The following is a 25,998-nucleotide window of genomic DNA, read 5'->3' as shown; positions in this document are numbered from 1 at the left end:
AACAATTTCATATGCAAACTGTGCAACAGCACAGGAGTTTAAATGTTCACAGTTTCAAACCTGATAGAAAATAGAGAAACTAAAAAATAAGCCCAGTGAAATCACTGCAGTGCATAAATATATAAGAAAACCTAACTTACGGGGTGCCTGGGTGGCTCAGTAGGTGAAGCATCTGCCTTCTGCTCAGGTCATGGTCCCAGAATCCTGGGATCAAGCTCCGCATCGGGCACCCTGCTCTGCAGGAAGCCTGCTTCTCCCTCTCTCACTCCCCCTGCTTTTGTTCCCTCTCTCACTGTGTCTCTATCAAATAAATAAAATCTTTAAAAACAAACCTAACTTGGTTCTACTTTTCCTCTAGCTAGAACCACTTCTAGTACCATCTGTGTAAGAAAGACAGTAAAAGGGATTCACAGCACAAACTGTTCTTTTTAGCTCCCTATGGCAAATGTCATCTTTGACCATCAAAATATTTGCCTGCTGATTTACACATATCATAGCTACTTTAATAGGTCACTATGATGTCTATGACTTTTCAAAATATACAGCACAATCATATGCTAATGTATGCAGAGGAATGTTTGTGTATGAAATAGTGGGATTGTCACCACTTAAAACTATACCTTTAGCAGGGATTATTATGTGATTAACATAGCTATTTTCCTAATGTATCTCCGGAAATTTCATTAAAACATGGGAACTAAAATAATGCAGAGTTAAATATCAAGCTTGGGAATTTATATTCAATTTTCCAAGGGCAGATGCACTGTTCTATTTGCTTAAACAAAGATCTACTGATAACATTCTGCAAAACCAGAGTTGCCCATTTCTTGGGCAGTTCATAGGGTATGATCTTCTAACTCGCATTAGAAGGGTAGAGGAGTTTAACCTTCCCTACTTACTATATAATTAGAGTTCATCCACTTATATGGAAGAATAATTAATCCTACATAAGAAATAGATTATTGTGGTGTTGATAAAAGGTACTTCCTACTCCCTGATGGAGAGTCTTCAACTGCCTCTCCCCCTCGCCCTCCAGCGGATTACCTCTACCTGCTCTCAGGATCACAGAGCCTTTGTCACACCACTCCCCTACATCATATAGAAACGAATTATCTATGTATCTCTCTTCACAACTCTATGTGTGCCTCAAGGGCAGGGAAATTGTAGGTGCTGTTCTTCAGCCAAGTAATTAAAAATAAATTTTCACTGACCCGAACTGATACAATAAGTAAGACAGCCTTGGATAGGTAACAGCTTAAAATGGAACTCAGAAAATTACAAGTGGTTCCTATGAGCTTTCCGGTGGCACAATTTATTATTCAAAGGCTCCATCGTAAATAGATCATTCCAAAGGTGGTACAATTTGATTGCTTTATCCCTAGGCCTGACTTTTTAAACTAACTTTCCTCTCTATCAATTTCTTTATCTCCCAGGAAATGTCACTGTAATTTATAGTACTCTTTACATTTAGTTTCTCTAATCTTTTCAGGCATTTGGAAATTGCTGTCAGTGATAGCAAAAATATGCCACATTTTGAAAAAACATTTTGATAGACATAGACCTATATACAGTAGGTACCTCAGTGAGGGGAATGCGACGCCTTACAATAAAGGGAAAGCAACAAAATGCACGTTCCACACAATAAACTCTGGTCTATACTTTCACTTTCCACTGGCTTCAGCTAATATAACTTACCAGCCACACTCTTCCAAAGAAAATTTAAGAGAGTCTTTATATTACACCAGTTAATTTTGATCTTTAGAGTTATCTTTAAGTAAAGCCTCCCAAACAACCAAACAACAATTAACAATAACAAAAACCCTTTTTATATTTCAATCAAGGAATAATCACTTATTTATTCAATACCTACTATGCTCAAATACTGAGCTCTGGAAAATTCAAATAAATATTTAAGTGCCCTCAGTCACCACATATCACAGAGGCAAATTTGGGAAACAAGAATTAAGTGACTCATTTTAAAGGACACAAGACAACAGCTTCAGAGTCGGGAGAAGGCCGAATTTGGTTAATTACCAAATGAAGAGACAAACACTATACTAGTAAGGAAAGAAGGAGAAAATTGGGGCTGTGTCACTTAGGACAAATGCATGAAGAGTAATTTGAGCTAAATTGCATTTTAGTTGGTAGAGAAAATTGGGAAGGACAGAGCAAGCATTGGCATGAGTATTAGCAAATGAAATGAGACACAGAAAGAAGAGTAAGTTGAGTGAAAAAGGTTTTATGAGACAGAAATTTCTAGAAGGGCACTTGGAACTAAGTTAGTAAGACAGTTTCAGTTCTTGAATGTCAAACCAAGATGATGGGTATTTATTTTCAGGCCACTGGAGAACAAACTGACTTCTGACAGTTGAAGGCTTAAACTTGAATCCAGTGGTTCTCAAAGTGTGGCCTACATGCCTTTTGCGTCAGCATCACCTGGACACTGGCCCCATCTCAGATCTCCCAACTCAGAAACTCCCAGAAGGGGACCCGGCAGCCCACATTTGAACGAGCCTTCTGGGTAATTCCGATGTACACTCAAGGCTGAGAACCCCTGCTTTAAGCAAAGTGAAATAATCAAAGCCACACATCAGATATACCATTCTGAGGACAGGAGGCACAACAGGAACCTGTGACAACGGCATGAAAGGGAACTTTCACAGTCAGTTCCAAGAAGACCAAAAAGAAAAGAAAGAGAATGTTTTTAAAAGATTTGCTCTGTGACATTTAACAGCATTTCAAGATCACCTTTTAACGTTCTATTAGAGCTTCTCTCTTAGAAGCTTATCGTAAAAGGAAATTAAAAATGACTAAGTCTTACAGTGGGGATTACAGCCTACTAGCTTTCCCTCCTCTCCTGAGGAAGAAATGGTAAGATTTCTCATCATGTGTCAGGAGGGAATTGGGAAAAGGAGAGCTAACAGTTACTGGAGACTTCACAAAGAACAGGATCAAGAGGCTAGCTGTGGTACTGTCCCTTTATATACAGTTGAAAACTGAGGTTCACGGGGGTAAAGAAAACTTCAAAATAACCAATTAGTAAGCACAAAACCAAGAATTCAGAGCTCTTGCTCCTCTAGGAAACCACCTACCAGAAAGCCCAAAGAGTCCCATGTAAAAAAGAATTTGTTTTCTCAGTTCACCTGATGTTTGAGACTCTTCAGAAGTCTCCATATTGCATAGGTAATGAGGGTAATATTCTGCAAATCTTTCACTGGTTCAGTTTTGCTTGCTCCTTAATTTGTTGTCTTCTTACAGACCTCACCCTCCAAGGCCATGGGTGCCTGTTACCTGACCTCTTTAAGACCCAAGTCTCCAAACCTGCATGAAGGGTTTGAAGTCCAGCCAGGAAGACAAAAGATGGCAAACCCATCGCTGTCCCCAACGGTCTGTATGAAGGACAGATGTACAGGGAGACTCTCCACATTTCCCAGTTTCTCGTCTCTGAGCATCCTGTCAATATAGGAAAGCCAAAGGGAAGAAGGATTTCTAGCCCAAAATCTGTTTAGGAATCTGTACAAGAGACTGCCTGGTGGGCTTTTGGCAATGACCTCAAACTCGGAGGCAAAGATGTTCAGAAGCTAGGCTACACCCACACTTAGGGGACACAAGTCTGGCCCAGTAGTCTCAGAGTGCTCCTGGGTGGGTTGAGAATGCGGCTGAGCTGTAGACCAGATGGCTTATTTTGCTCCCACCACAGGAGGTGATCAAAGCCACAGGGGGACCAGAGGCCCGGTGAGAAACAAGCCACTGATTCATGAGGCCCAAAGGGCCAGAAAAGACCATGGTCAGGGTGAGTACTCCAGGAAAGGAGACTACCCGTTCCTTCCCAAGTTGCACAAGAGCAGATCAAAAAGTACACCGACCCCAGCATTGGCAGAGCAGGAGAGCCAAGCCCGGGAGCCTTCAGGAGCCCCAGGAAACTCACCCTTCCCCTTTCTCCCCTTGTCACTCCCTACCCTCATCAAGAGATGGACTGGCTTCAAAATTGGATACAGTCTTCATCGTAAGCCAGCCACTATTCTAAGAGCTTCATCAAGGTTGATTCATTTCATTCAGCACAATGATGACAGGTAGAGACTATTACTGTCCCTGTTCACAGATGAAAGAACAGAGGCACAGACAGGTTCCCAAAGGCGAAGTAATAGAGCCAGGAGCCAAAGGCAGCCTCTGCTCAACCCAAGAGAGGGAATGGCAGGAAGAAGAGGAAGAAAACGAGAAGGAAAGAAAATGCATGTCTGTTCGTATCTCCTGTTCAGATCAGAGTTTCAACGTACGCATATTTTCCACTTTGGGGGAAGAAAATGCTGGCAGCTCACATACTTCCTAAAGGGCCCCCCAAAAGCTTGTAAAACAGGCCAGTTCCTGGAGCGAGGCATGATGACTCACTGGCATGGCTGTTTTTTTCTCTGACCTCGTGTAGTTACCACTGGAAAGTTGAAAATACCAAGCGCTGCTTGGACCTCAGTGAAATCAAAAGGCGTACTGTGTCGCTAATATTTTAAAATGGAAAAACATCCAATTCGACAAGTGTTCTTCAGTTATGTTTGACTTTTTCCCAAAAGCCCACAAGACTGAAAGGCTAACCTTCTTCCACAGACCAAAGCTTAAAGGCCTCCAAGTTCACTGTGCAGGGAGGGCAGAGCTCCCCATTCGGGAAACATCTCAGGCCCTGACCAACAGAGGGACAAAAAACAAGCATTCAAGACAAAAGGAAGGGAAGCCAAAGGTAGCCTGCATAGAATTGCTAAAGCTAATTGCATTGTTTCCAAAAACGCCGCTGCAATGTTTAGGATGAAAATGCGTCGGCTTAACGTAAGTATAAGGAATTTTTAGAGCTTTTGTGGGCTTCCAGTCATTATTTTTTTCCCCTGATATAACCAAATGGGTCCCCACTCCTGGTGACAGGATCTCAGTGCCTGATGGGCTTGGTGACTGACATGGGACACACAGCCCAGCGAGGCACTGACAATACTTTATTTGAGGTTTGGTTCAGTTTTTCCAATCTAACATGCTATTGAATAGGTCCTAGGATAGGGTGTTAGTACAATATCTGTTAAAAATGATTCTTTTGGGGAGGAGGGGAAAAAAAAAAAAAAAGAGAACACAGCTTTCAGTGTTCGGTATCCTTTACATCTGCTGCTCAGCTGGAAACACTGTTAAAAGGCCATTAGAACCTTAAGGTAACAGACCTGGAAGGCTATGAAAGCCACGGAGCAATTTGCCGTTTGTGTGACGAGTATCAGCCCAGCTACTTCCTTTTCAAGGGCTGAAAACAGCTTCTGTCATGAGCCGTGAAAATCAATTCCACGGTAACCCGGCTGAAATGTGGCTGAAGGGGGCACACCTCCCGGCTGGCGCTACACAGCAGAGCCTCCTTCTGGGCATCCCTGGAACCTTCCAGAAGCCCCCCCCCCCCCAGACAGCAGCATCCTGGCCAAGCCTGGGAGGGAGGGAAGGAGCAGCACAGGACTTCTGGGAACCTTCAGGCTCATCTCTTAGGACCCTGATTCTCTCTGATGCTTAATTAGGTTAAAATCGGAACCATCACCCTGAATGAAGATGGCTTTAGGAAATGTGCAGCGGGGAAAAGCCTGCTCTGGCTGATTTGTATTCCATCTTTCTCTCCTTCGTGATTATAGTAGTTGGGAGTGAGGCTCATTTTTCCCAAATAATACTGTTTCAAAGCCTTTCAGAACATAGAGCATTTGTAAACTTTTTCTCAAATACCAGGTCATAACTTTTGAAAATAAGTATTTCGGAGGCAGAACGACGGATTGTCAAGAGTTGTACTTCACAAACTCATGGCTAAAAAGGTGAAAATTCACTCTAAATTGTGTTATAAGTTTTTCAGCTACAGGACTTTGTCATGCCACTTATAAAATGCAACCTTGGTTACCACCTAGAATTAAGATCTCTGCAACCTACATTTTTATATATACTCAACTCCCACTTTGTTAAACCGAAAACCTTTCTATAATTTCCTGAGCATATTCAGGATAAGGATAAACTGCCACTCTTAAATCATAGCAATCAGCTTACATTTATGCATGGAACTTCCGGTAATATTACTTACCTTTACGTCAATAATCCAGGCTGAGAAATTGATTCAAAATTAATTTGTCAAAGTAATATAACAACAAAATGAAAAAGTATAATTTTATGGGTTGTTTTGAATCTCTGATGCACCTGACTTGCTGTTGTTTCAACTGGAATTTGAGTGTGATTATACATATTTTCTTGACTAAAGTGAAAAAAAAGGATTTATATAATTTTTATGTCTACTGGACAAAATACATCAGGTGGATCTCTGATTTTAAGAAATCCTCCAGTCGCTTTTCTTTCTTTCTTTTTTTTTTTTTTTAAGAGGGGAAAGTAGTAATTGAAAAGGGATTATCCATAATAATTTTGTTGTTGATGACATAAGATTTGCCATTTGTAACCTATTTTATATTCAGTTGAAACTGACCTTTTATGAGAGCCATGTGGTAATATAAGTGAAATGAATATACTCTTTATTGCAGACATATAAAAAGACTGGCCTAATCTTTTAACATAGTACTTGACCTCCTGATGTCTAAATATCCCCAAGTCTATTAAAGAATATTAAATAAGATACCACATAATCAAATGAGTAGTAAAAGCACAATAGAAGGCTTTCACACATTAGCACTTTATAATGTAAAAGTAACAGACCTGGAAGGCTGTGTTACCTAAGTTCAAGTGTGTTACCTAAGTTCAAAGTAAATACATAGCTGGAGGAGAAGCTGTAACAGATCACTTAGGAATGTCCAGGAATCCTATATTTCCAAATTATTAATATGTCAGAATTACAACTTCTTAATTCCCAAGTAGAGTCCCCAGTATGTCAAAGATCACTAAAACTCTTCAAAACCATTTGTTAAACCTCTTGCTGTAAATAAAGGAAAAATATGTCAACCACTTCACATTTTAGTATTGTTTACATTTTAAAAACTCCCAGTCATTGGGATTTGGAAGAAAATAGGATAAGCAAACAGCTAGAGTATGCTTAAAGTATTTTCTAACTTTTCCAGGAAAAAGGTAAGGCCTGTAACTTTAAAAATATCTGTAATATCTAAAAGCACAGTGGCTTTTTTCAAGTTCATTTCAAAAGCGCTGTTGACTTTGAGCTGTGCTGACCCATTAAGAAAATACAAATTGAAAAATTATTCATCTTTTTAAAAAAGAAGACCTCCAAGTGTTTTCTTTACATAGAAAATATTTGCCTCAACCCCACTGCGGAGGAAACACCTCTGGTTCCCCGAAATTCAGCTGAGGATCAGTGGCCCTTGCTAATCTCCACTGTCCTAGGAGCACAAAGAGAGGAAGTCAATTTCTCAAAAAATCTAAGAACTATAATAAGGAGCAAACACACTAGCAGATCAAGCCTACAGAATACAGGTGTGCATGCCTTGAATGTATTATGCTACATCTTTAAGTAAAAGTGTATGAAATGAAGACTGGCCAGCTCTAAATGTAGTCTCCTTGCATAAGAGTCTGGAGGTCAGGGAAACAATGGCTATTTCTGCATCGGGGAGCCTCCTGGAGGAAAAACAGCTGGGGCGGGGAAGGGGAGATGGAATTACTCTTCGCCAGAAATGTTCTAAATAGGAAGCCCCCCCCCCCAAAAAACAAGTCATGTTCCCAAAGGAAGCCTGCCATATTAACAGAGAATAATGGGGATCTTGTAGATCTTATAGTAAAAGACACAGAAAACATTTCCCTGTTTCTTTTAGAGCCATGCTGAAGTTCTCTCCCAGTCTTGCCGCTGTGCGTTTGCCGCTGACTTGGGTCCCTTTCCTTCCACACAGAGGTACCTGTGGCTTGAAGGAATCCAATCACTCTCTTTCCCTTAGTCCCCCTAGTGGCCAAAGTAAGCATCTGAAACAGGACAGAGGTGATGGGGAGGGGGAGGAGGAGGGTGCAATTTGAAACAGAGGCACTTTCTCAGTTAGGATTCTTATCTGATAAGAAATAACAGAAATCATTGCCCAAATTTGACTGAGGGGGGGGGGGAAAAACTGTATTTAAAAACACAGTAAATGCATTCTGAATTTGGCTCCCAGAGACTCAAGAGATGGTACAGGACCAAAGGCATCAGGGTAACCTGAGAACTTGTTTAAAAAAAAAAAATGTGAATTATAGACCGCACCCAAGAAGGACTAAATCAGAACCTTTACCCTTTGCGGGTGGGGCCCAGGCATTGCTGTTGAACAAGTCCTCTAGTAATTCTGATGCAGGATCAGGTTTTCAGTTTATGAAGTTAGCTTTAGCTAACAGGTTCCCTTCCCTGGATGCACATTGGAAATACTCGGGAAAACTGAAAAACAAAGGAAGGGAAGCAGGGTGAGAGGAAGAAAGGAAAAAGAGTGCCCGGTCTCAGACCAATTAAATCGGGATATTTAAAGATGGAACCCACGTATAAGTATTCTATTTTAATATCTCACGTAACTCCCGGATAGCCCTGGCTCTTTCCAACACAGAAGAGCCAATGGGTAAATTATCAGGAATTTCGTAAGCTGGTTGTTAGACTGTTAGTAGCTTGAAATCTGTCATGGTGGGAACATTTCTAAACCACAGAAATTGGCAAAAGCTACAGATCAGGTCTCCCCACACCCTATCCTCCTGAAGGCTATTTGCTAAACACGTGTCGGCTCACCTCTGGCCAGAGTTGAGAAACAGTGGACTTAAGGAGCAAGGTTGCCAACTACCTCATTAATTCAGACAATCTGGGTAGTTACTCTCAATTTCTCCATTACCCTTCAATTCCCCGGGGATTCTTATGAAGATTACCAAGCAATGCAGTGACCACATAGTTAAGGAAGGAAGACTTTGGCCCCTCTCTGAGGGAGTAACCATGCCTACTCCAAGTCAACAGCCATGGCCCTTTTCCTCTCTCTTCGGGACATGGGTAAAGGAAGAAATTCTGGAAGGAGAGGGTGGCTAAATCCACCGAGGGGCTTCTGACAGTCTGTCCCATCAATAAGAAGACACACATGGTTAGAAAGAGCCCCACTGTGTGCCTCCAGGCATCATAATGTGGCTTTGACTCTTAGTACTCCAGCAGCCATCTTGCTTCCATAATGGAGCTCCCTGGTAGAATGAGGACAGCAGAGAACAGAAGATGGAGAGAATCTGGGAACAGTTGATAGTATGAACATCCCACTTTCTCAATCGTAAAACTGTTCTGGGATGCAGCTTAGGTGAAATGGTGGCTTTCCCTGTGTGGGTCTGCCACCCAATGCAGGATTTTCTATGACCAGCTGCCAGAAGTATCTTAAAGACATAGACGTATTGAAACATATGGTCTTGAAACACTTTTTCTTGGAACTTCTAAGTAGCACTTAGTAAAGCTTTTTCTTACTTTTTTTTTTTTCTTTTTAATGTTGTTTCTTTTCTGATGACCTCATTCACCCCTCTTCTCACCACCTGACCTCATATTGGCCCTTGGCATCTCCTGCTTTAGTATCTAAATCAGCCTCCTGGCTATCCCCCTTCAATCCCCTGGGCCTTTAATGATCTATTCCATCTTGATTACAGTACTTGACTCATCTAAAACAATACTTTCATCTTGTCACTTGACTGCCAAGAACCTAGGATGGTGACCTACTTCCTGCCACATAAAACGAAGGGTTTTCAAGATCCATCAAAAATACAACCCACCCTATTTGTTCAGTATTATGTCTCACGGATTCTTAATTCATCCCTTTCTGTAGTATCCTCCACATGAACTACTTTGCTTACGAATTTAACCCCACCCCAAATGCCTTCTTCTGTCATGGCTCTTTGACAAATGCTACCCATCAGTCAATGTTCCCGGGATAGTTAATTTTATATGTCAACTTGACCTGCCTAAGGGATATCCAGATAGCTGGTATACCCACATAATCTGTGGGTGTGTCTGTGAGGATGTTTCTAGAAGAGATTAGCATTTGATTTAGTAGCAGGAGTGACCAGTGTCAAGGAACACCATCCAATCTATCCAGACCCAAAATAGAACAAAAAGGTGGAAGAACAACAAATTGTTTTTTTAGCTTGCAATCTATCTTTTCCTACAATGGGACATGAAAGCTCCGTCTCCAGGCTCAGACTCTGAGACTTATATCAGTACGGTACCCTGCCTAAGGCCTTCAGCATCTACTTTAGTGGGTCTGCAGCTTGCCTATTGTAGGTCATGGGGCTTCTCAGCCTCCATCCAGAGGCAATTCCTAGAATAAACCTCCTAATATATATACCTATATCTATACATCCTACTGCTTTGGTTTCATTAGAGAACCCTGAATAATACAGCCCCAATTAAATTTTACGGCTTCCTCTCAGCAAGGTGAAGGCAAGTCTTCATTTTGTAATTCCTATCATTACAGCCAGTAACGTATTATTTGGTACTTAAGCCAAGGACATAGCATTGTTTAACTGCCAGGGAGTAAAATAACAATTTAGTTCATTCTTCATCTTGGTAAAAATTTTAAGTTTTTGTTTAGTTTTGTTTTTATGCTGCCATCGGACAAAAAAAAACTTTGACTGGCGTTTCAAAACCGCACAGCTGATTATGTATATTTTGGTAAGTCTTTACTTTCTGAGAGTTAACATCTCCCTGTGCCCTATCTGGGAAATCCCTTTCTCTGAGCCACATTGATCCTCTTAACAATGCTGTGCTGGTTTTATGATGTTGAGTTTCGTCTGCACTAAAAAGCACATATAAACTATGTCAGCCATTTACATGGCCTTGCAAACTCCATGAACGCTTCTGGGATCTTTGTTTCTCTCCCTTGGTCTCTCCCTCTCTTTCACATACATAGATGCTGGTTCATGGTCCTTGTCCATCACATGGTAGATATTTAGTGATTCACTTTTGCCTGACTTGTGATCTGTTTCTTGTATCAATTTTACCTTCTAAATATTCCTTTTCTTTTTTTTTTTTTAAGATTTTATTTATTTATTTGACAGACAGAGATCACAAGTAGGTAGAGAGGCAGGCAGAGAGAGGGGGGAAGCAGACTCCCTGCTGAGCAGAGAGACTGATGCAGGACCCTGGGATCATGACCTGAGCTGAAGGCAGAGGCTTTAACCCACTGAGCCACCCAGGCACCCCTAAATATTTCTTTTCTTTAAATAAAGTACAGTTGACCTACAATATTATATTAGTTTCAGATGCACAACACAGTGATCTGACCTTTGTGTACATTGCAAAATGATCAGCTCAGTAAGTCTAGTTACCATCCATCACCATAAAAGTTAATAAAGTATTCTTGACTGTTTTCTCCATGCACTATATTACATCCCCATGACTTATTTTATAATGTATGTTTGTACTGCTCAATCCCCTTTACCCACCCGCCCGCCCGCCAACCCTCCTCCCCGGCACCAACTACCGATCTGTCAATGACATCTATGAATCTGGGTTCTGTTTGGTTTGTTCATTTTGTTTTTTAGATGCTGCAGGTAAGTGACATCCTATGGGATTGGGTATTTGTCTTTCTCGTAGATCCTAAATAGATCCTGCTTTCTACTTCATTCCATTTCCAGTCACCACTCTAGGTCAAGTTAACATCTCCTCCTGTTGCTGTATCTGCTTCCGCTCCCCTGCAATCCATGCTCTCCAGAGCCACCAAAGTAACATTTCAAATCAAGTCCAATCCTGACTGGAACACTTCTTCAATAGCACCTCACTGCCGTAGGCTGAAGGCCAAGGTCTCTGCAGTAAGCTCCAGGGATTTCAGGGCTGATTAAGGCAAGAGACAGGTCTGGGAGGGGAGGGGGCAGCAGGCCTCGGAGAGCTTTGTTTGGGTGAAACTTGACAGGCCTGCTGCATGAGGGGAAGGCCCTCCTAGCTGGGGGCCTGGCCAACATAACAGAGGAGCCAGGACCAGAAGGGAACCCCCAGGAGTGGAGAGTGGAACGAAGTAGCTAGGTAATGCTGCTCAGCCACAGGGTGGAGAGCACAGCAACTTGGAGTTCTTTTTAGGTCTCTGATTCATCCCATAAATGACTAACAAGCCTTATGCAGTTTTGCAGGATACACAAGAGACAGGCTTTAAATGGTTAAAAGTGTATTTTCTACGGGCTATGTTTAAAACAACCGGTTGTGTAAACACTTGAGTTTAGCGCCACAGGCTTAAGAGCGAAGGGTCCACACTTGCAGTGAATAGGTCACCTGCCTTGGGCCACGATGCATGGGCTATCTTTGGACAGTGTATGAACCTGGCCTGCAGGCTCTCCCATACTCCCGCAGGCTTTCCATCCACTGCTATTTTACCCAGGTTCTAAAAGTCCTCTCATACTTTCAGGGTCTTCTAACCACATAGGTACTAACTATGTTCTCATGCTCCAGAGCCCACCATGGTCCATTGCTCTTCCTCAAGGAACCATTCCTAGATGCTGTGATTAGATCAGATGCTCTGTTCAATGCTTTCATGGAGTCAGGTACCTCATGCTTGCCTCAATCTCAGCCATTCCTTGCGAATGATGCCCTTCATCTCTACTTCCCTGCTAGGACTAAAATCCACTGAGGCGCTGTACACTGCACCTAGCAAAGTAAATTACACATAGAAGGTATATAAGAAATATTTTTTGGATGAATGAAAAAAAAAAAAAACCACCTAAAGGAAGTAGAGAATGAGTTATAAAAATAAATCAGTAACTGGATAATATCTAAACATGGAATCAAATTCCTATTTTTCTTTGGTACATTTGTTTGAAAAATATTTTTCATTCAAGGTTATTAAAAAACTCTTCAATACTTCCATTCAGGATTATTAGAATTTTTTAAACCTTTACCCAAGACTCACTGCTATGAAACCTTTTATTTACAAATATGGCATCCCAGGGAGACAATTATACTTTTAAACAGGATCATGCAAATAACTTAAAACTGAATAATTTTGAAGAAGCTTATGAAACTAAGTAGAATTACGTGCCAGGTAAAGCATTTAATAGATCAGAATCTGGTCTGCAAAGAGATATATGCACCAAATTTTAAAAAATATTCAGTATTCTGTTTAAACTGTCACTACCATTGGCCTTGCTAGAAGTCTTTTGAAAGATGTGAATTGGAGGTGGGGGGGACGGTAAAAAATAATCTTAAATATGTTACTTTGGTAGACCTAAAATATAAGATTAAGCTAATAAACGATTTTATCAGCAATTCCCTCACAACAATTTCTATCCTAAACTCATAGGTCTATACAAATCTAGTGACTAAATCGTAGGTCATTTGGTTTAAAAGGACTCAATAATTTTGTATTTTGTAAGTGTTCATAAAACTTACCCATAATTATAAGAGAACATTAGTCAGGCTCTTACATAAATTATGATACAATGTTGATACTATAATACTTAAAGGACATAATGCTGTATATTTTAAATCACGTTTGATAGCAGCCTACATTTCTACTCACCAGCAATTACCATGTGGTACAGTTAAAAGAGGTGAGTTTTATGTCAAAAAGTGTATCATTCAACTCAAATGAACTCTTGTTCTCAATGATGACATACTATCCGCTAATTAAATCAGCTAAGATAGCTCTGTTTGCAAGGATCATTTTAAAATTAATTCCCAAATCAAGAGTATAACAAGTGGCACTCCTAATCGCCCAGATTTTAGATTGCTCTGATACCTGGAATGGATAGAATTCTTTTAGAAATCTAGTGACTCGACAAATTATTTTAAAACATTGAAGTTTTGCCAACTCACTTATACCTCTCCCTCTGTTCTTAGAAAGGATTTTTAAAGACCTCAGCTAACTGAGGAGAGGGCAAAGAAATCAGAAACCTACGAAGCAGACAGTTAAATGTAAATTAAATAATTTATTTCAAAGTAGGGTATTTAACATGTCCATAAAAGAGTAAAGTTTACCCTACACAGTTTTTCTGTTTACATTAATGTGACGATTGAAAAAAAAAGTTGTGTTAATGGCAAATTAAATAATTTGCTGGGGAAAAAAAGAGGGAGGACAGTTTCCCTGGCAAACCCACCAAAGTAAGGAAAAGACTGTTGCACAAAGATCAGGCAAAATGAAGCATTACTGAAATTTGAAAGCAATAAGGAAGGACTGACAAAAGTCACTAGTATATCAGCAGAGTATAAGAGAATATTTTGTAATTTGATTTTGGGATAGATTTTTAGAATCACTGACATACTCTAAATTCATATCCATGAGATGGGAAAGAATTTAATGCTGTAATATCCACCTGTAGCCCCAGCTCTCAAAACACCTGAGACGTAAAAAGAGACAAATACTAAGAAAACAATTACATTTTTTCCTAATCTATGAAAATAAACTTCCTTCCTCCCTCTACCCTTATGGTAACTTCCTATAACTTCCTATAACTTCCTATAGCTTTGTTGCAACTAACCCATGGTAACTTCCTATAGCAAGCCTTGTTGCACTAACCCATTATTCGTGTAGGCCTAGTATACTGAAAAATACGAATACATATTCTTTAGTTTCCATCTTTTATAAAGCTACAGAGATACAATTTTTAAAAATCAGGAAAACACATCAATCGATGAACAATTTAGTGATGGTAGCATGGCTGGTTCCTGAGAACACAAATTTCAAATTCAAAGTGATTTTGAAAAAATTGTAGATGTTGCAAGTAGATAGAAAAATATTCAGCACAAACTGTGAGGGAATACATATGGTGATTGATAATACCAGGTTATATACCTAGTAGATGAAAAAAGAATTGATTTTGCACGCATTCATTCAACAAATACAGAATGGCAGGGGGCAGGATTAAGTCTAGAACTCAGGTACCAGGAGTCAGAATGCCTGATTTGGAATTCTAGCTTCACCACTTCCTTGCTGAGTCATCCCTGGGCAAGGTAATCATTCCAGCCCCTCTGCTGCTCAGTTTTTTCATCTATAAAATGGGGATTATGAGGATATCTACAAAATTATTAAAAGGCATCAATAAGACAATGTCTAATGTTTTAGAAGGAGGTAATGTTTTTAAGCAGGTGCTGGCACGTAGTAATTTGCAAATAAGGGATTGTTAACTACAGCTGCATTAGATAACTGATGAAAAAAGCAGGCATGGAGGCCAATAAGTCACCATTAGTCAGCTACAAGGAGTTATAATTAATCACTCCAAGAAAGCTCAAGGTGTAGAGGCTCAGTAAGCATAAAACAGCACTCTCTGAATTGCCTAGTCTTTCAAGCAGATACTCTTTTCAGTTGTTGAGTTCTCTTAGAAGTTTAGAGCCATCAAGATGAGTTGGGTTGGAAAACGAGATAATATCATGGATGCTCAAAGAAAAGACTAGAATGTTTCATACCTACCTTTGATCAAAATAACATTCCTAACAGAGAACTTGATGATCCACTGCTCAGTATCTTCCCAGAAGACAGAACAGAAGAAAATAAGCAAGCAAACTGGGAAGGCTTTGGCCTAGTTATCTGGAAACATTTCGATACCACAAGAATTACTAAGTACTAGAATGGATGGCTGAGAGGGACTCCTGGGTCTTCTCCTTTGGAGGTCCCTCAAACAAGGACGGATAGTCCATCTGATCTGCCTGGGACGGCTTAAGATCAGGACTGAGTGAAGATTAATGGCGCAACCTGCCCCTTAAAGGCCTCCCAAGCACTCTCTGAGAGTGTAACTTTATATATTACCCATCACAGCCCCTCATCTATTGAGTTTGAAGAACTCCCTTTTATCCTAGAATAGAAAAGGCCAACACTATTTCACAATTGTGAGTTCTGAGTAAAACTTTAATAATGTCATGATGAAACATAATGTCCTTATTACTTCTCAGTTATTTTACCAGGCAAGCTACCTGCAAATATCTTTCAATTAGAAACAGCCCGCATGAATCTAAATTATGAACAGCAGTTCCTTTAAATTCCTGTTCCCTGGCAGAAAAATGGCATATGCCATTTTTCAAGCAAACCATTAAAAATCCGAACAACACAAAGATGAAAAGGGAGTTTAAAGAAAGGATAACCACCATATACTAGATAATGAAATGCAAATAGTGTCAGGAACTAGGGAAGAGCAAAAGAGTGTTTTCATTTAATAATAGGACAGATTTCCTAAGTAATTATTCCAACAATGTGCAGCATTGAGTAGTTCACTTTAAAAAAATGCATATATATAGGAATGTGTGTGTATACATATACATATATATGTGTATATATATATATATATATATATATGTATTTAGTATACAATTATCTTTTACTTCATTTGCTTCCCTATCAGATGTGCATCTGACCCCACAATGACCTGTATCTTGATCATTTCCACCAGCATCAAAGCACACCAGGGTTAAGACAAAGTCAACAGTGCCCTTACTCCTAGAAAGTGACTTAAACAAAAGCCCACGTTTTAGAACTTAACAGCTAATTAGTGAACACTGTAATTGTCAAGAGGTGTAGTGGAAAGGGGGGGGAGGGACCCTGTAGTTAAAAACCAAATAAAGAATTTATTTTAACCACTGGAAATGTTTTCAGTAAAGTAAAAGGTGAGTACAGAAACTATTAACACTGAAAGCTTTATTTTGATATTAAGGAGATTTGCATCACTCTAAAGATGAAGTGTAGCATCCTGGAGGTCCCATAATCCACTAGAGTACTGAAGCAATTTAAAAATACTTAACTATTTTCTTCTCTGAGATATCATATCTGAAATCATGCTGGGAAATATCTGTGCTTAAAAGATACAATTTGAAAGAGCCCAGATTAGAGGAGGAAAAGTTCCTAGAAGAAGTGAGCCATACTATAAAACCTTTTAAAAGTTGAATTCCCTGAGATTTTTGGAGGAGAAAAAAGCAAAGCTGATCCTTATCAATTAATTAAAAAGAATGAAATAACAGTAGACAAAGGGGAAGGAGAGTTAAGAAACTTAAGGAGCTGTGGGGGCAGTAGCTCTCTATTCACTGATTAACAAATTAAGGAGTTCTGGAAAAGGAAGAAGTGACAGGGGTAGAAAAGTGGTCTTATAATTCACCACAGGTTCCGCCTCCGACTCACTAAAGACCGGCTACATCTGGCTCAGAATTGGAAAAAGGCTCCCTGTATATCATGCTCGGCGGGGTGACCGTGTGTATGGGCTTTTATTTATTTATTTATTTACGTCCAGTGCCTAAATTTCTATAAATGTGTTCATTTCGGTATAAGCAAAAACCTGCACTTGTGGAGTTTGTAGCTCAACCGTAATAAAACAGCGATTGCCTTACATATCGAAACTGTGATGTTTTAAGATACAGCTGCAAAAAGATTTCACTCGGCGGCCAGCTCTTTGGCAAAATGCAGAGAGGCTGGTGGAAATGCAGCGTTTTGATTTGACCATCGGAGGTCACCGAGGACTCCAAGGGCCGGGTTTGAGCAGCCCGCGCCCTCGCAGCATCTCCTGGCCTCCCGGTGCCTCGCTCAGCAGTGCTCGCTCGCAGCCACAGGATTATCTCTCCCGACACGTTCCATTCACAGAGCCCCAGAGAAGCTCCCCGTCGGTTGGAGCGAAGAGCCGGAAAACGCGCACCCGGGCTGCTGCGCAAGTTGCTGGAGACCCAGGGCTACCCACACGCCGGCGCCGAGAAAGGGGGTGGGCGCTCTCGAGCTCTCGGGGCCGGAATGCTAGCGGCCCGGCACGCGGGGTCCGGGGACTCCGGGACCAACCCAGCCGTGAGCCACCCGCTTCTGTCCGCGCAGCTTCTGAGCGCAGGCGGGCGGGCGAGATCGCGCTCAGGTCCGGGCTCCGCGCCGGCGGCCGGGGGATGTCCCCCGACCCGCGAGTGACCAACCGCAATCGGGGAAGCACTGAGGGTCCGTAACGCGCAAGCCCGCCCCAAGCCCGAAACTGGCAGCCGGTGAACTCCCCAAACCAGCCCAGAACTCCCGACGGCCGGAGGCCGGGTCCCCCACCCCACCCCCAAGGTGGGGGTCCCCCCCGGCCCGGGCGCCGGGCGCTCTGCCTCCCGGAAGGATCCGGAGAGCGGAGCGGCGCGAGCGGCGAGGGGAGCCCTCCGCGTCTCTCCACCGCCCCCGCCGGCGCGAGGGCGGGAGTGGGGAAGGCGCCACTCAGACTGTGGCGCTGGGCAAACTGCGGCCGCAGTTCTTCCAAGTTTGCCTGAGCGGGAGGCGCGGGGTGGGCGCCCCGCTGGGCGACCTGCCCTCGCGCCGCGGCCGCCCCCCGGGGGTCCCGAGCTCCCCGGCCCGCCCGGCCCGAGCCCACCGCGAAGGGCGCGCACGGGCGCCGGAGCGGAGGGAGGGAGGGCGGACGGGAGGGAAGGAGGGCGCTCCCGCGTGTGCACACAATGAGGCAGCGGAGACGCACACCTTCCCCGCGGGAGCAGCCGCCCGAGCATCCGCCGGCGTCCGGGAGAGCCGGCCCTGGCAGAAAGTGAACACCAAAAACTCAGCAACAGGGGGGCGAAGGGGGGCGCCCGGCCGCCTGAGGGGCGTGCGGCCGCCGAGGGCTGCAGCCAGCCGGGCCGCGCGCCCGCGCTTACCTGCGATCTCCTGGTAGGGGATGTCCGCCAGGCTGAATCCCTTGGCACCGTACGCCTGGCGGACCTCGCCGCAGCTCCGAGCCTTCACCTCCGCGCCGGCCGGGAGGGACAGCAGCAGCCCGGAGAGGGAAAGAATCACAGCCCCGATCCAAGAAGGCATGGTGCAGCGTGCAAATCCAGCTCGGTAAACCCCAGGGCCCGTGCGCTCTTCCCCTTGCCCCTCGAGCCGAAAGCCCGCCAGAGCCCGCGGCGCGCTCCTTGCCGCTGCCCAGCGTCACCCCCTTCTGCCAGCCGAGGGGACGAGCAGCGCAGCCCTCTGGACTGCGCTCAGCAAACTTTTATAAGCCAGATGGAGGATGGCAAGCCAACCAGGGCTGGCTGGGAAAGCAGCCGCCTCGCTCCCCCAGTCCCCCAGTCCCCCAGACCGGGAGCGGTGCAATAAAAACGAGCGAGCGGAGGCAAAGAAATGTTTAAAAAGCCACCATGGGGGTTCAGGGCTGCGATCCGACTTCCGAGCCGCAGAATCGTAGAGCGCTGCGAGCTCGGCTCGCCCGGGTGTGCGGCGAAGGTGGGGACGCGCGCCGGCTCTCCCGGAGAGGGAGGTGGACGGGCGAGCGCGAGGGTGTGTGCGCGCGTGTGTGTCGGGGCGAGCGCGGGGTCTTGGGGGCGCGTGTGCGTGGAGGTATGTGTTGGGGATAAACGGGATCCAGGGGAAACCTCGGCTTCGCACAGGCTGTGGGAGCCTGTGAGAGTCCTCCTGAAATAGGAAGAGAGAAATCCCGGAGACAGACCCTGGAGGCTAGAGGGAAGGAGAAAGGAGGGGAGAGAAACGTGCTACACTGAGCACAGCCGAAATTCAGAGGCAGAGTCGAAGGCAAAACCTGGACTGGATCTCTCGCGACTCGGTGGAAGAAGAAGGGAAGAAAGGAAGCGGTTCTGCTTTCTCACTCCCTTCACATCCTTCAGACCGATCCGAAACGTTCCCTTTAATGACTCAAGTAAGTAATCTAGAAAGGCAGAGGCTTTGAAGTTAGTAACATGTGTGGTATGAGACTATGCTTTTGTGGACCTGAAGGACCAAGCAATTCCAATTGTTGCTCTAAATAGGGGCAACAATTTGTGACCTACTGAAACACAAAGCCCGCGTAGAAATAAGCATGTGGGGAACCCCTGACTTTCAGAGGACAGTCATCGCTGTAATTAATGGTCTCATTTCTGTTTGGTTTTGTTTTTTTGTTTGTTTTGTTTTTTTGTTTTTTCGAAAGACAGTTTGTGCACGCGGGCACCAGTCTTTTTTTACTATATTTTTTAATTTTTGGTTTGAGACTCATAAATTTCACCCTTTTTAATTTCAAATATTACATAATCTTGTATCAGAAATCCTTAAGCTTAAATTTCTAGTGGGTGGAGGAACAGGAAAGCTAAGGAGAAGAAACACAACAAGGAAGCGATGGGAAAATGAGAGACCAGGTGTCATGGGGTGCATGAAGGAAGATACTGGAGAGGAGAGTGACTTTCCTTGGCTCTCCCCAGTCTCACACTGGGCTTAACATTCCCTTCGAAGTTAACAGAATTCTCAGCTGGGGAATCTATTCACTTTCTTCCCATCTTACACTCCAGTTTTGTGAAATGGAATAAAAATGACAATTCAGGGTAGACTAACCTCTTCTTGACTTTCTTATGCTAATGAACTCTAAGCAGAAACTGGTGTGCGGACCCAAAGCTTCTGCAACTACTAAGATAATTAAATCAAAAAAAAAAAAAAAAGGAAGGAGAAGAAAACACTGCTTACTCAATCTGCGGTCAAATGTGTTTAGGCTGCCTCATTACTCAAAAATTACTATAGGGTAATATCCAGTTGTATGGGGTTCCCCTATAAAGCCACACATGCTGATGTTTTTCTGATGATGGCTGTTAATGACCAGAATGACTCATGAAATTTAAGTCATTCTGTTTATCATCACAACACGTTAGGTACATCTTCTGTCTCTTTTGATCAATTCTTCCCCTCTTACTCCACTGAAAAGAGGCCCAAGTATAAGATCCAAACTCGTTAACCCATGGAAATGCTTAAAAACATAAAGCTGACTTGCTTACAATCTGACTTCTCTTCTTCAAAACTCCATAGCTAAACATTTCTTTCTAAAAACAGTCACATACACATTTTTCTCTCCAAATTTTCACACAGTTTTTATCTTCATGATATCGTGCTGTCTGACCTTAAGTCACTGAACTCGTTTTCCTCAAAGTCTGAAATCACAATGAGAACATAATCTATTCTTTGTGGGAAAAGAATAAGATGGGTATGATTAGAAATTGCTGTAACGAAGTCATTATTTCTATGATATTTGACACGACTTCATTTAAACTTCTGTTTCTGTCATCGCCGAGTGATAGGCATTGATCACTCCTGAGGAGGGGATAAATACACCCGTAACCTACCCTATCATCTCCTACTGGGACTGGTTTTACTTGACCCTGACCCTAGCAGTATATAGTAGATAAAGCAATAAAAAGGATGTTGGAGGTAAAGGAAGAATGGGTAAAAACATAGTATAAGTGGTTTAAATTATTTAAAAATCAATGAATCATTAAGTATTTAATGAGCATTCAATGCAACTATACAGAACTAGGTTATTGTACGTAGTTCCTACACTTATAAAATGACCTTGACAGCTATGGCAAGGCTAGGATATGGAAAGAATTATAACTTAATCAAGCATAAATAAAGTACTTTAATGCCTTCAGGAGGGTGAAACAATGCAGAGCAGGTCCGTGAGCTCCACTCTGACCAAAGAATTAAGTAACTTACCTTACTGATCCTCTCAACCCCTATTTGGCCCACTTGTTGGGAAATTCAGCACTGTTTGAAATGGTGTAAGAGGGGCAAAGTCAAACTCTCCAGCTAAGGGCAATAGCACAGCCTACATGAGGTATTGGAAGGAACACCAAACGACATGCAAGTTCATAGAAGAGACTAGAAAGAAGAGAGCTCATATTAAGGAGACATCATTCAGTTTAGATAGAAAAAAAGGTTTAGCCAAAGTACTCAAACTCTAGCAGTCATGTTTATATTGTACGTAATAGGAAAAAAAAGTTAGGACATTGAAGAAAAATAAACCAAAGGAAAGAAGCACATGGAAGCAAGAGAAAAGTTAAGAAAGAGAAACACATAGAGTTCTGCTATCATGGTAAAGGTTTCAGGAGATTGCTACCAGGAGAGGAGGATAGTGAGTAGAAAGAAGGTGAAGGTAAATTTTGCAGAAAAGATTTGCAGGATTTGGTCTTTGGTTCAAGACACACACACATACAGAATAATTATGAAGACTTATTTTAAAAATGTGAGTCTCACTGGAGAAATATGAAACATTTATTAGGACAGTGAGATTCTCGTGTATACACCATTTTTACATCCCAGTTGTTTTTCAAAACCCCTTCTGGGCATAAGATGAATGGAATCTCAGAGAATTTGAGTTGCAGAGGGAAAAAGACTCAGTCTTAAGGAGCAGCCATAGTTAATAGGCAAACAGAACAGCCCATGATCTACTTCATGGTCACGGTCTTTCTTCCTACCCTAAGTCTGATTTTATCTGGGGGCATTGTGCCAGGGCATTTCACCAAGGGGTGAATCACGTTTGGCCTGAGCACGGAGGTCTATTAACCAGTGCAAGAGTGGGGCTACGATCCTTTTCTGGCCTATGAGAGGTAAGGAAATTTCTGGTGGACGTTATTTTTCCTGGTCAAAGGCAAGAACTATAGAAACAGAAAGGTCTTTTTATCTCAACCTCCTGCCTTCTTAGAGCTAATTAAACGTGTGGTGGCTAGGAGACAAGACACTCCTCACAGGCAAAGAACAAAGGATGGAAAGAACCTAGATTTTTGACTTCCTGTTTGACCCACCAAACCAACCCTTGGACCCCGGCCTTTGAACTTCCTGTTAAATAATTCACAAATATCTTTGTCTTGTCGTTTCTGTCACTGTCAGGTGGTTATTCTGCTATTTACAAATGAAAGCAATAGACCTGTATAGAGCAAACTAAAGGGAGAAGGAGAGAAGCGAAGGCAAGAGATGGGGTTAGTTGTAAATGTAAGAAGAGAAGAAAATTAGGTAGTGCTATGGCATCTGAGTAAGGGGTTTTTGATTATAAAGTGAATCACAGTAGACATCAAGAACAGGGAAGGCAGAGAAAATGGTCCTTGGGTAATGATGAAGAGACTTCCTGGAAACTTCAACAGAAACATTTTAATAAAATAGTGGGGCGGAGGCCAGACCACATGGAATTATATATGAAGTGGATGGATAGAATATGGAAAATTAAGGTATAACTAATGACACTGGGGTAGCTCCATGTGGAAGAGGGATAAGGGTAGTCAGGAAATGCTTTCCAGAAGAAGCTTCTAAGACTACAAGGAAGGATGAGGGACTAGACCTAGAAAGAGATTGAAAGTCACTATGTTATTATTTGTTATGTTGATTTTAAACCGTTCTCTTTTTTTATCTGCCATCTGTCAGTTTGCTTACAGAAGAAATGTAAGTTCTTTTTTGTGATGAGAGACATTATTTTAAAATAAGTATGTCACACTTTCACCAAATGCAACTAACATTTGTGGCCATGTTATATAAAATAAAGGGGTCTTACCGTTATCTCATGGATGTAAAACAAATGACTGTTAACACTTTTCTCAGTAAGATAGCAACCTTGTGCTATGAAAGTTTTCATTGTTAGTTTTTCAAAGAGTTGAATTAAAAAAAAAAAGACACAATTACAGAATTTGCTATTCTTTTGTTCAGTTATACCAATGCATGAATGAGGAACAGCATGAATTTTAAGGTGTTTTTTTCCCCCCTTTGTGTATTTAGATCAAGCAGGACAAATAAGTTCAAATGAAATCTCATGAAAACAAGAGAATGGTTTTCAAGTGTCTATTCCACATCTTAGCTTGGCACAAATCAAAATCACTTAGTTAACCTGCCTCTTGAAAAACAGAGCCTATAATGAAAAAGCTGTCAGAAATTTAACAACAGTAGCTCTGCCTGGTGCCTGGATGATGGGAAGGTTGCAGAGTTACAGGGAAAGAAAAGGTAAACTTGGGTGAATAACGACAAAAATGGTGGTGAAAATAATGTTTTATTTTTCTTACCAAGGTTTATACCTAACCAAAATGTAATGGTCTGTTTAACATTTATTGAGCCTTAAGAGTATACCTAGTATTAATATAAAGCAATTAAAATTATATCTTTAGGGCAACTGAGGACCGCTGGGTTTTTAATGATCTCTTGGGGAAATCCAAACACCAAAACCAGAGGGACAACAGATTCTTCTTATCTTCCAATATTCTTCTAATGTAAAGCTAGAGCTATTTGGCTTCAGTGGAGGGAATTGTGTGATCTGTTTAATCAGATTTTTCCCTAATAGTGAGGTCAGAGATAAACCAAGAGAACTCAAAGGGCTCTAATTGTTTAATTATACGTAGTTTCCGCATATGCTGGAAGATTCATATATTCTTAAGCACTACCCATGTTTACTTGAAATATTCCTGACAATCATGAAATCTATAAACAGAAAATATATTAAGGCATTATGATGATTTAAAATGCTATTTTTAATTTTTTATATTATTCATAATCGAAGAATCTACTCTCCACTGATGCTAAGTGAAATTCATGCCTAGAAATACATCTTAGGTCATAAAGTACATTAAAATAATCAAGTAACAAAATATTTACTTTCAGAAATTGGTGTTAGGACCACTTTCTGCCTTGGAACAATCTCAGCAAATGTAATACTGGTTAAGCACCATTTTATACCATCATTAGAAAAGCTTATTGTGCATAAGGAAGAGAGTTTCATTTTGACTTTATGGCTCACAATATTAATAGATGCCTTCAATAATGTCATTATTTAAAGCTCACGTGTTTTTGAAGTATTTCCAAATGAGATATGTAAATGTAAAAGAGTGACACAAATGAAAATCTCATTGCAGATTAATAAACTTGCATTTTTGTAGTTCATAAAAGAAGATCATTTAACCTTGTCTTACTTGTTATAAATCCTGATATTAATGTTATGAGAGATGATTCCAGAGCTAAGCAGTAATTTGACATACCTAGATTATTGGAACCATACATCTTGGCAGTTCCTTCTCTAGTTCCTTGCTTTTGTGAAAGATGAATGGAGCTTTGCATAGTTTTCGGATCATCTGGCACCATAAACAATGACCTTCTTTTTTTTAAGTTTTTATTTTAATTCCAATTAGTTGACACAGTATTACATTGGTTTCAGGTATACAACATGGTAATCCAACACTTGCATACGTCACTGGGTGGTCATCACGAGGACACTCCTTAATCCCCATCACCTGTTTCACCCAGCCCTCCAGCCTCTCACACTCTGGTAACCATGAACAACAATGACCTTCCTTAACGCAAGTGGAAGACAACACAGGATCATAGGACAGGGAAGGGCTCTTCACATGTTGCTGATCTTCATCAATAGAATACCTTAACTCTATTTATTGTAATGATTTCTCAGCTTTTAAAAGCACCAGGTTAATTAACTATTACTAATTATTCCAACATTGAAGAAGCAGTATGACAGGCTTGGTTTGGGGGGAAAAAACTGATGACGAACCCATAAAATGTTGTTGTTATTAAGTACTTTGCTACATATAGGTATCAGCTTTTTAAACTATGTCTATAGAATTTCAGCTTCAATGGACTCTACTCTGAAGGAACAGTAAGATAATTTTCTGATTAAGCTCTTTTCTTAACTTAAAGGCTCCACAAAGAGGGCCAAAACAAAACAGAAATTACTTAGAAAAATAAGCTACAAAATTGTTTGATTAGAATCAGAAGAGGGGCGCCTGGGTGGCTCAGTGCATTAAACCTCTACTTTCAGCTCGGGTCATGATCCCAGGGTCCTGGGATTGAATCCTACATCAGGCTCTCTGCTCAGCGGGAGCCTGCTTCCCCCTCTCTCTGCCTACTGCTCTGTCTGCATGTGATTTCTCTCTTTATCAAATAAATAAATAAAATCTTAAAAAAAAAAATCAGAAGAAATCCAGGATCATACTGTGATGTGAAATGGCATTTAATAACAGGAGGTGATCTGAATATTCTATAATTCAATAATAAATATATTCAAAGTTTTTAATTTTAATTTATCTAATAACTTCAAAATACAATGATTAAATCGATTTAATTTTATTATAAGTTAGCATAGGTATTGGCAAGAGAAAAAAGGAAATGAAATTTTAAGTGGATTCTGTTTTTTCTACTGATTCCTATAAGACAACAAAACTTCTTTGTTGAGGGTTACATCTTTTTTTTTTTTTTTAAGATTTTATTTATTTATTTGACAGACAGAGATCACAAGTAGGCAGAGAGGCAGGCAGAAGAGAGGAGGAAGCAGGCTCCCCACTGAGCAGAGAGCCCGATGGGAGACTCGATCCCAGGACCCTGAGATCATGACCTGAGCCGAAGGCAGCGGCTTAACCCACTGAGCCACCCAGGCGCCCTG

At 41.6% G+C, this 25,998-nt stretch overlaps 1 protein-coding gene across 2 annotated transcripts in view; it reads right to left on the bottom strand.

The window, feature by feature from the left end:
• GPC6 (glypican 6) overlaps positions 1-19,673 on the bottom strand; it is a 1,096,805-nt gene extending 1,077,132 nt beyond the window's left edge. The window contains exon 1 of one of the 2 annotated variants that reach the window (XM_082700679.1): positions 18,479-19,673. In XM_082700679.1, coding sequence (XP_082556805.1) covers positions 18,479-18,638 — 160 coding nt within the window. In that variant the 5' untranslated portion in view covers positions 18,639-19,673. The remainder of the gene's footprint in view (positions 1-18,478) is intronic. The other variant, XM_082700680.1, reaches the window with a different exon arrangement.
• Positions 19,674-25,998: the final 6,325 nt, after the last annotated feature.

This window comes from Mustela nivalis, assembly GCF_964662115.1.
Source record: "Mustela nivalis genome assembly, chromosome: 15".
NCBI classification, from domain to species: Eukaryota; Metazoa; Chordata; class Mammalia; order Carnivora; family Mustelidae; genus Mustela; species Mustela nivalis.
This window is presented reverse-complemented; position numbering and strand designations above follow the sequence as displayed.